Source organism: Chlamydotis macqueenii, chromosome 3 (assembly GCF_036417535.1).
Source record: "Chlamydotis macqueenii isolate bChlMac1 chromosome 3, bChlMac1.mat, whole genome shotgun sequence".
Classification (NCBI taxonomy): domain Eukaryota; kingdom Metazoa; phylum Chordata; class Aves; order Otidiformes; family Otididae; genus Chlamydotis; species Chlamydotis macqueenii.
In genome coordinates, this window is record NC_141558.1 from 113,435,514 (window position 1) to 113,447,097 (window position 11,584).

The 11,584-nt window shown below is 41.8% G+C and overlaps 1 protein-coding gene across 1 annotated transcript in view; it reads left to right on the forward strand.

The window, feature by feature from the left end:
* Positions 1 to 7,126, forward strand: part of SPRED2 (sprouty related EVH1 domain containing 2) — a 66,310-nt gene extending 59,184 nt beyond the window's left edge. Inside the window, exons 5-6 of the mRNA XM_086743282.1 lie at positions 3,084 to 3,233; positions 3,643 to 7,126. Coding sequence (XP_086599408.1) covers positions 3,084 to 3,233; positions 3,643 to 4,293 — 801 coding nt within the window. The 3' untranslated portion in view covers positions 4,294 to 7,126. The remainder of the gene's footprint in view (positions 1 to 3,083; positions 3,234 to 3,642) is intronic.
* The last annotated feature ends 4,458 nt before the right edge of the window (positions 7,127 to 11,584 follow it).

The window sequence follows — 11,584 nt, forward strand, 5'->3', positions numbered from 1 at the left end:
GAGAGCAATGAGGTTTCCCCTCAGCCTCCTGTCTCAGCATTATGTGATTCTTAAGGAAGTTTTCAGGGTCAGCTTTCATTTTTACTCCCTTGACTAACTTAAGTTTCATGAGAAAACTGTGTCATATTGTTGTTCACCTCTCTCTTTAGATGAGTATGCTCACCAGCACAGGTGAGGTGCCTGTGGTGTTCACTGGTAACCTTCTGCTTGGGAGGGGGATATTTTCTATCTTTTATTCCCAATCTTCAAACCATTCATTCCTATGTGTCGAGAGTCTTCTCTCTTCTCCTACAGAAGTTTGAAGCTTCGATGGGGGACTGTGTTGGAAAGTAACAGTGCTTATCCCAGCCGATGGCCAGCAAGGTAACCCTGCAGACACTGCGTTTGTCAACCAGTTGACTCTAGCGTCACCAACCAGGAGGCAGCGCGAACTTTTTTACGGACAAGTGAGCAGAGACCTTGTCGCAAATAGCTTGCTTTCTCCCTTTCTGGGCGCTTAGAATAAGTGTTTGTGTTGGCACACTGCCCCTCTAATCTGAGGACATTGAACGTGGAAATGCAGCAATTTTGAATAAGGTGAAAGCGGAGGCCAGAGACGCAGCCTCTGTGGTATGCTGCAAACAGGTTTTGTAGCCATGTCAACACATGTGGAGGAGAGGCTCGGTTACCCTGCCAGGTCTGAAGGAGAATAAGGTGTGGAGGAAAGCAAGGGTAGATAAGAATCAGGCAAGATAAAAATCGCTCCAGCCTCTTTTCCAACTGTCTGTTGCAGAAATACTGCCTTCCCCGAGAGGCAGCAAATAGCACGCTGCTTGGAGGGCTGGTTATAGCTCCCAGCCGCCCCACTGAGGTTATCTAGCACTTCTGTCCAGTTTGGGATTTTTATTTTCATCTAGGAGGGTGAGGGGATTGCAGGCCAGTATGCGCAACCTCCTCCAGTGGAGTAATTTTCCCAGGTTTCGTGATTTTGATTGTGAGGACCCACAATGTTTCCAGAGCATATCCATGAAAGGCTTGTTCCAGTAAAAGTTTAACTTTGGGAGCATGCTGCAGGCTGAGGCTGCCCAGACTATGGGGTGTGTGCCTTTCTGTTGTTGTTCTGAGAAGCTTAAATTACAGCTTGGCATCTGGGTCTGCACCACATACAGCACTGCAAAAAGGTATTTGTATGAGGTGGCTGTTGTAACTAAATCCTGACTCTTCTCAGGTTTTCCAGATAGCAAGGAAGCTTAATGTTATTATGAAGTACTTGCTTGTAGAAGCTGCTCATTTTCTTTTGAAATGTCCCCAGAATGTGCTAGATATTGTAGGACCTAAAGTTACAGGCACAAGAATTAGCTTTGAAGGATTTAAACGTCATATTTGAAGTGCCCTTGTCTAATAAGTTATGAAGACTGGGCTGGTGAAACCACTTTTTGAAAAGAGCCTGAATATCAGTGCAGTTACATGTTAGAGGTGGTGTTAGTTATCTTAAGCGTTGTTCTGCTTCTAGGTACTTGTTAAAAAAACCCAACCAAACCAAACACATGCATTAAAAGTCTGTTCCTATTGGGTGGGTCAGCCATTCAAAACTCATCCTGCTTGTTGTACCTCTCAGATAACCCAGCCTGGCTTTACATCACACTGCAAACAGATGTGTATATTTGCTTTCAACAAAGTAAGTTGGGAGTTCAGTGCTTGTAAGTGTTATTACTAGTTAAAGAGGATCAACATCTATTTTGTGTTGTAATGCTTTAAGGTGTGTTCACCTTTGGACAGAGTCTTGCAGAGTGTTGTTTTCAGAATAAACAAATATCCACAATGAATGTTCTTGTATTCTTGGAGCAAGAGACAGGTCTAGTACAAATCATTGGAAAATAATATTTAGAGAGTGCATTCTTGACAAAGAGAGAAGGTTTTTCAGGTAAAACCAGTCTTCTCCCTCTACCGATTCAACTTTTCTCCGCTCTTGAGGTTGTGTCTCTAGCTGATTGTTGTGGAAAATGGAAACCCTTCCCTCGGACTCGTCGTAGCTGCAGCACAACTTGTTAGTTGGAGGGGGATGGAGATTTTTCTTAGTTCAAAGCACCAGTATTTTAGGCACATGCAATGTTACAGCTTGTTAATGGAGGCTTTTTTTTCCTGCTCCTGATCTGTTAGTGCATTTAACAGCTGCTCTCTGATATTCATGGTAATATGAAAAACCCAACCAATCTATTAAAAGAATTAATGGGCAAAATTCTGAATGTCTAGATATTGTATGGGAACTATTTTAACCAAGGAAGGGCTATGGAGAGAGGGTGGCGAAGACTGGTACCCCACTGTGTGTTTCTTCAGGAGGAGAAATATGTATGTTAAGAAGCTGCAGGTATTGGCAATAGAATGTTACAGCATGATATTTCACCCTTTCATGATTGTTGTTCTGTAATGATGTAACTAATTAACCTAAAGAAAGTGCTCACTGTGAGCTAGGAATGTATAAAAACACAAGTAATGTTCATTGTACGTTAGAGATTAGTGACAAAATTAGGGGGGGAAGAAACCCTGAAGTTTTTAAAGGAAAGCTGATTATTCAAGTAGCCTGTGATGAAGTGGAATTCAGTGAGTGTTTGGAGAAGAATGTGTAAAGGAGTTTTTGACCTGCAGGGATTCCTGCAGGTTAACAAAAATTTTTGTAGCCTGGGTAACTAGTGGGGTATGGCCTGGGCACACAAACGCTCTGAGTCTGCCCACAGGACATACACAATTGCATCATTTGACAGAGTTAACTCAGAGGTAGCTTCTAGCATGAACGCTCATCATCCCGCAATGCCCGGCGTAACAAATAACATGCCAAGTGAATACGAGTGGTGTTAGTGAATATGTCACAGGTAGGCTATGGCATATTATTTTTCCATATGTGTGGCGACAGCTTTTATGACCTGGCAACAGATCTGCCTCTTTCAGGTATTTTTATGTGAAACTTCATGAAGCTGGCTGCTGTCAGGTGTTGCCAATATTGCAAGTGTGCGCAAAGTCAGTGAATAGCAAAACATCTCTTTTAATACAGCATGCAGTTACAGCTGAATGTATGATGATTTTTCCCCCCTTTCCATTTAAAACAGAATGCTACAGATAGCTCCTCTAACTCCTCTCAAAAAAGGGAACAGCCTGTGCGAACTCTGGCTTCTCCTGCATCCTGCGAGCATCGAAGAATTTGCACTCGTGGACACCTTCACGACCATTATAGCTCTGACCACTACCATCTAGAACAAGTAAGGTTTCTTCCCAGTGTTGCCACCTAAAGGGCTGTGTCTGCCATAGCTAAGGCTGATGTTTGGTTTCCCCCTCACATCCCTGAAAGACCTTTCTTCCTTTCTCCCCCTTTCCTTCTCAGTTAGCTTTAAAGGGCTTCCTGTTATTTAAAAAAAAAAAAAAAAGGAGTTATGTTGTGATTTAATATGTTACATCGGACCACAAAGACCATTGTAGGTCTGTGATGGTTGTACTTATTCCTGAGCCAAAGGCTGAAACTCTTGATGGGTCACGGTGAAGGACGTACAAAGAAGGAAAGACAAAATTGTTAAATATCGGCTTTTCACTAAGCGAGGAGACAATGATTGCTGATAGCAAAGTGAACTTATTTATCTTTCTCCCTCTTCATCTCCATCTCTGCTTCTACAGTCAGTACCGCGATCCTACCGGCACGTCAACTTTCCAGACGATGATGAGGAGATAGTGCGCATCAATCCTCGGGAAAAGATCTGGATGACTGGATACGAGGACTATCGCCACGCCCCAGCACGAGGAAAGAACTTTGATCCTGATGACATGGACTCTTACGTACGTTTTGCCAAAAGTGAGGCCTCGAAACACGAATACACTTACCCTTACGTAGACAACTCGGACTTTGACCTGGGTGAAGATATCAAGGGTGCTGTGATAAAGACTCAACCTGTCAAATTCAAACCCAGGCGGAAGGAAGATGGTGAGAGGTCACGGTGCGTGTACTGCAGGGACATGTTCAACCACGAGGAGAACAAACGGGGTCAATGTCAGGATGCTCCAGACCGCGTCAAGACTTGCATCCATCGAGTGAGCTGTATGTGGTGTGCAGACACTATGCTCTATCACTGTATGTCCGATCCAGAAGGAGACTATACAGATCCTTGCTCGTGCGACACCAGTGATGAAATGTTTTGCCTCCGGTGGATGGCCCTTATCGCCTTGTCTTTCATTGCTCCATGTATGTGCTGTTACTTGCCGCTTCGGGCTTGTTACCACTGTGGGGTCATGTGCAGGTGCTGTGGTGGAAAACACAAAGCTGCTGGATGACTACAGATGCATTCAAAGTGTTACGTTTTTCCTGTAGTTCAAGGAACACGTTGGTTTTGGAGCTCTAAGATCACTCATTTTGATGCAGCCACTGTGCCCAGCAGCATCCAGAAACCACCAGTTCGGATCACTTTACATTCAGTCGTCTGGGACTCACACTGCATTGATTTGCTCATCAAGTGTTCTAACTAACTAACCTACAGCATAGACTTTTGTATTATTAATCTGTAATCAAAATAGACTGTCTTGTACATGGGTTTTTGTTCCTTGTTTTTTTTTTTTTCCAGTTAAAATGAGTTTGAGAAAAGAACTGCTTTAAATGGTGGTGGATTGTAGAACATCTCCAGGTTGTGTTTGTCTTGCCTCTGCTTGTGTGGTACCATCAGTGTGTTAGCAAGCTTTGGCATTTCTAGAAACAGAGTGGTGTAGTGAATGAAATATCACTTGGAAGATACTTTAACTTGCCATCAAGTTATTGTGCGTGTATAGAAGGTGTGCTAGTAACAAACTTGTACCACAACACAGTATTTCTGTCACTGGTTTTCTTTGGGTTTTTTGTTCTGTTTTCCAAAGCGAAAATAGCCATCTAAAGCTACAGTTTCTCTTCTAGAGTCCGTTGTCATTTCCTTCAGCAAACATCTGAAATTATTCCTCTGTTCGTACAGTGAACAGAAAGGAAGGCTGTTACCATAGTCACATAACCATTGAGAATCTGGTAGTTCTCCTTACCTGTAATCATTTCAGACCACTACTTGAAAGGGAAACTTAAATGTTAGGGTTTTCTTTTTTCCTTAAATAACATTGGTAAAATAAAACTGTGTTTTCAGAGTTCTGCCCAAAAGAAAGGGAACTTCTTCATTAGCCAGCCATGTAATGATCTGTGAATAAAACACTAAGGTTCCAGATGAGGAAAATTGTTGTTATGCAAAGAATTACTAACAATGCAATGTCAAAAGCACTATTATGGCAATTCTGGGGAAATGCTGCATTAAGTGGTGGATTATATGGAAAATCGTATTTGTTTGTTTGTTTTCTGTATAATACATGAGCATGAGAACATACGCGTCCACGGTAGAAACTATGTTTAGCAATCTAACCAGGTATTTAAAATCAAAAGCCAGGATGTTAACCACCACTTCCATTTCCTGACCTGTGGTCCCAATCCTCCAGATGCTTACACATGTCTTGATGTATCACGCGTGCAACCGGCGTTTCTGTGAGTCTGTGTGTAGGGTTAAGCGTGTGAGTCTTTGCAGGAGCCAGACCAAAGCGTCTCCCTGGCTTTCCCCTCCTCAGTTCACCACCCAGATTTATCAAGTGGATGCATAAGGTGCATACAGCAGGATAAGATTACTTTAATTTTTTTTTTAAATGTCATGTTGTCTTGTGTACAAGGCTTGTAATTAGCTTGGAAAAAAAAAAAAAGAGTATTTTTCTAATATATTACAAGGAATAGCCAAATAATTTTTATTAAAAAAAAAAAAAAAAGATTTAGCGCAGTGAGCTCTAACTAGCATAGTACAATCCGAATACTTTGAGGCAGCTAGGGATTGGCTTGTCAAAGCTGGCACTGCTGTTCCTGCCATAATTTCTTTCTGCAGTAAATTGCCAGTGGGCGCATGTCCTTTCCCTCCCTCTATTGCACATTGACATCAGTCTTAAAAGAGAGGAATTTTTTTTTTTTATTAATTTGCCAAATAAATGTAAAAGGAACGCTTGCCATTCTTTCTTGGTGGAATGTCCCAACGGTTCCTCTGAGAGTTAATCACAGCTTTTTAGTCAACCATGAATTAAGTATGCAACATGCTTATACACTATAGAGTTTGGTAGGCTTAATTCATAGCAGTTGCTGGGGATTTTTTCAGTTGGGGAAAAAAAAAAGAATGATAATAGAAAAGGGATGGAGTGTTACACTCTGGGTGATGTGTCTGGGTTTGCTGAATGAAATATAAATATTTTGTGCCTAATAGCAGTTGACAAATCTCTCAATGGTGTCTAGTAAACATCAAGCCAGCCTCGAGGGAAAAAAATTAATGGAACAACCTATTCCTTTTATTTCTGTTCTCACATTGTTTCATGTAAACAAACATCTGTAAGATCTTCTCTCTATAAAGCACAACACTACAAAAAGATCTTACAGCTTTTTGTCCGGTCTTGAAGTGCCCCTATTTATTTAAGTAAAGTAGACATACTCCAAGCCTTTCTGTATGTCTGGAAATAAAAGGTTTTTTTTAAAAAAAAAACCAACTCTTTTTTTTTATTATTTTTTTAATTCCCTTCCTCCTCCTTCTCTTGGGTTTTTGTAATACTTGTAGATTTTGCTGCATTTGTTATTTGGTTTGTGAAGGCAGTGGTGTAAGGGCACAATGATAGAAATGGGGTGTTTTTTTGTAAATATTCCTCCTTAATTTCCACACTGCTGCTGAACAGTGTGTAGCGTTTTCCCAGTCAGCTTTGCAATACTGACATCAATCATTTGAGAGAAATTATTCAGATTTTATTTTTGTATCTGTGGTAACAAAACATTAACCAATTTTTTTTTTTTTTTTTTGTGGAAAGGTTTTTTTTTGTTTTTTCCAAGCTATCGCTCACGTTAACAAATTAAAGTGCCTGAAGCCTCATCATTATTGTATCTATATACTAAAAGTTAAAACCCTGTTGTATTGATTTTTATAAGCCTTTTTACCTCTGTGTAAAAAAAAAATATATATACAAGTGTATGATGTACATTTTAGTTCTTAACTTCTTTTTTTATTGTTTCTAATATGTATGATCAGTGTAGCTATTGCTTTAAAATGTACCATGTAAATATAAATACATCATATCAAAATGATTCTGTTTATTGTTATTCAGCTGTCTGGAAAATGAGGGGAAAATGAAGTGGTGCCGGGAAACACGGGGCCATTGCCGTAGCTGCATCCCCAAGACCTCGGGGTTCCTCAGGAAAAAACGGGGGTTTTTTATGTTTTTTGGTGGCAGATGCTGCTTGCCTTGAGCACTGGCCATTCTTGTCCAAACCACAGTGAGGAGCGTGGGGGCAGGTGTTCTTTCAAGTGTTTTTTAGGTGGTTTTCAGGCGTTTCACACATTTTTGGGGAGAACACCCCCAGGGCAGCCCGGCCTGGTGGCGCTGTGCCCCCGTAGGCCCCGGTGGCCATGACAGCAACTGAAGTTCCCCTCCTGCTCTCCCTTCTCCTCGAGCCCTCATCCCATGCACTGCTTTGGGCTGGGCTAAATATGCTGCAGGGTCATATTTTATTTTATTTTATCTGACCCAAGCAGAGCAGCCCCAAAGAAAAGGAGAAAGCAGAGAGGAAGGCCGGCAGACATGGCTGCCGAGTGACGGCCACTTCACTTTTTGAAGGCACACGGTGGGAGTTTGCAGGGCTGGCTGGATGCCACAGACGCTGCCATCGCCACACGGAGAGGTTTAACGTGGAAGATGGAAGAGGAGTAACCCAGTTAAAATGGGCACCAGGCTGCGGCTGATGGACAGAGGAAAACCAGTGAGTATATCTGAATTTTTACAGTTATTTCCAGTGGGAGCTAGTCAGGCCAACACTATGTGCTTCTGAAAAGCCCAGTTTTATTTTTCCGTAGGCAAGTGATAACGCACCCGAGCTGTTGCTCCTCTTTTTTTCCTGTGTGCTGCTGCTTGTTTTGCTGCTGAGTAACAGCAAAGCGGGGAGGCAAAGAGCACAGATGCCAAACTATACGTGTCCTCCTTGAGTAAAAGGCTTGCTCCCTGCAATGGCATTGCTTTGGTCATCTGCACCCCCCCAGCACACGGGGTGACGTGCCAGTTGCATAAGTAGCCTCGGTAGTTTAATTTGTCACGCTTCGCTGAAATCCTGAGTCCACATTTGCTTTTTCTTGGTTTATATTCATGTATTTCTAGAAATATTATATGCTCATATAAACATAGATTTTTTTTCACATTTATGACACAATGTCTATTTGTTACTAAATTTTTTTAAAAAGACTTTGCAGGCCTCATGAGAAGCACATGCACTGTGGGTCAGGTGTTGTGTTCAGGAGGACTTGTTGCACACAAAATCCTTCAGTCTGCCTTGGCGTTTGCTCCATCTGCAGCTAAGCCGAGGGCAAAAGGACTGACAGCCTATTGCTTACCTTCATCATACTCTCCTGACTAATTGTGGCAGGAAGACTTCAGTGATGTTCCCTGGCCATTCAAATTCAGCTTGTCCTGCTGAAGGCCTGGCCGAGCCATCTTATCTGCTTGCAGACTGCAATGTCCTTTTGCTTTAATCCATGAACCAAAGGGGTCGCTTATGCCTGGAGATTTTTAAACTGAACCAATAAATGGTACGTTTGGACCCTGGATCCATGGAAAATGCAACCACCACCAAGATACAAGGCACTGTGAAAGACAATCAACTTTCTGCAGCCTAATAAATGCAGAGGTGCTGGGTTTACTCCTGCTGATCATCTGAGACAGGTACTGTCCTCTTGGTATGATGCAATCAAGGAGATTTAATTTGGAGAGGACACAGATATTGTGAGCTTGCAACCATATGAAACAACATTGATTATTTTATGGCTTAAAAAAAAAAAAAATCTATTTCACTAGTAAATGTAATACAAATTGTATTTTAGAATAATGTCCTTTCACCCAGGCTGTGTTCTAGGTGCTGACAAATTCAGCTTGACATTTTATAGCAAAAAGACTTGACACCAAATGTGCTGCTACCATTGCCTGGGTCAGAATGGCTCTCCACCTCCTTTCCCTGCTTTGGCAGCAGGAGCAGCGCTCAACCCAGTTCACCCCCAGGCATTTCTCCTGAGGAGGCATCCTTGGGTTCAGACAAATGTTATGACAGCAGTCCAACCTGTGTGAACTTTTCTCCTTGTAGCCTGTGAAACTGAAGAGACAGAGGGCAAGGAGAAGATTTTCTTGGCTGTGCAAATACTTCCAACAAGCCTCTCCTCATAAAAGCAGTATCAGGTCAGGAATTGCAGGGGGAATGGAAGGCAACTGCGAGGGATAACCAGTGTGGGTCTCTCCAGCTACCACAGCTCTGTTTTCCTGCAAGGCACCATGATAATGTCAAGCATTTCTCAGGAGTGACTGCAGCTGCCTAGCCTTACCTTCAGGGGCAGAATTTCTGCCTGAGGAGGGTTCACCTGGCCTCCTTTAATGGCTCAGTAATAAGTTTTTCTCTTTCTGCTCAGAGAGCTGTAATTTAAATAGGCAAAACTGACTTATCCCTGTTGTGAAAATGAGTAAGTCCAAGAGAGTTTGAATGACTTGTGTAATGTCACATGGGGAATTTGTGGCACAAGTCCACCAGCATCTTCATCCAAAGGTTGTCTCTTCTGTCACTCTGTCTGAAGATTAATTGGGAGGTTTGGGCTTCTACAGGAGACTCCTGCATGGAGCACAAACCAAACCAATCAGCTCGATCAGCAGGGAATGTGTAAATCTCCTTCCTCTGCTAATTCCACTTAGAAATGCAAATTGGAAGTAGCTGTCAGGATGCCTGGAAACAAGAGGTATCATTGCATGTGTTCCCAATGCTTATCACTGGCAGAACTTGGCTTCTCATAGAGACCAAATGCAGCCTTTTTTCCACAAATCCTTTGAGAGGGAGTTTGCAGCACTAGCAACCGGAAACGCCTTCCTTTCTTCAGCACACGATGCTAGATGAGTTAACATCCTCCTAACACCTTGTCCTTTCCCGGGATGTTCAGCCTTCTGGTATTTTCTTAACATTTTGAGTTAGGCAATTAAATTCCTTAGTAACTTGGTGGCATACAGGGAAATAAATAGAAAAATGTTTGGCTTCCACCCAGAGACAAGATATTTAAATGGTGGAAAGTATGTGTATATTTTTGGGGTGGTGTACTTAGGTCTCTACAAATATTTTTAGTTGCTTCCCTGCACTCATGCAGAACCATCCCATGCCATTCATCTCATTCCCCACTTGTAAATTCATTTAGGAAGAGTTGACAGACTTTGGTTTGGCTTCTGCTAGATTTCAAGCCTGCTGCCCAACGTCGTGTGAGACAGGATCTCACAGCCGCACTCTGGGTGAGAAAGATTTCCGAGGACTGTAACACACCCCAGCTCCCTGCACAGGCAATCACAATCACAATCTGTGCGCTGATGTGTACTCTGAGGTAGCAAGGAAAGCACTAAGTCATTTCCAGACTAAATATAATTCATGTAATGACCTAAGGAGTCACTGATGTTAAAAATACCACTATAAATAAAACATCATTGCATGGGGGAGGTAGAATCAATACATATTTTGGGATGGCTAAGACATTACGAAGTCATGCACAGCTTTAAACTTAATCCTTATCTAGATAATGATAATTAATATCTAGCTTAATTATTCTTAATTATATAGAGTATAATAGAAGCTGACATTTCTTTTCTGTATTTTCTAAGGTTATGTCACGATGAGCTGCAGAATTGGCCAATATCTGTTTTAAGGGAACTGACAGGCTTATGACTTCAAGCAAGCATTTTTCAGATTTTCACACTCTTAATTTCTCCATGTCAGTGTTGTGCCAATGTTAGTTTATTAACTGTTTAAGCTCTTGATGTGAGATTTCAATCTTATGAAAAAAGAACAGGGATAGGAAACTTGTCAGTGCAAACAGTGAGATCCTTGATGTTGAAGTATCAGGTCAGATTGTGTTCCCTATCTTCTAATCTGAGATTTCCAATATTCAGATTATGTTTCTCTCCAACATGATTCAGAAACTAAAAGCTCAGAGACTTCTAAAATTTGAAGCATTAACAACCTTGTGCCCTAGAGAGCCATTTCCAACCTTAAAAGCCCAATTCCAGAACTACTGAACTCAAGTGATTTCACTTTAAAAGTGCTTACTCTTTACAACTTCCTGAGAACAATGATAAAAGCCAGGTTAGAAAGTATAACTTTCAACCACATTTTGCAGAAGTGCTGGCCACAACTTAAAACAGAGCATTTTGATGTGTGCAGCCAAAAGCAGCAGCACTCTGCTGGTTTTGTTCAAGAGTCTGAACACTGCAAAATTCAAATCCCAATGAATTTGTTTCAGAAAACTCCGAGCAGATGAAAAAGATACAGTAGAAGCTAGGACTGAAAGCAGATTGAGGATATATGGTTCATCCCAGATATGTAATACAAGTAGAAATACAGTCCTTTTTTTATTTTTGAGGAGTACCTAAAATGGAGCTCCCAGTGTCCCAGTAGTGTATTGGTACGGGGCCTGATGTTCAAGCTGAGGTATCCCCAGCAGTTTCCGCATATTCCTGCTGGGAAGGGCAGATGATCTGT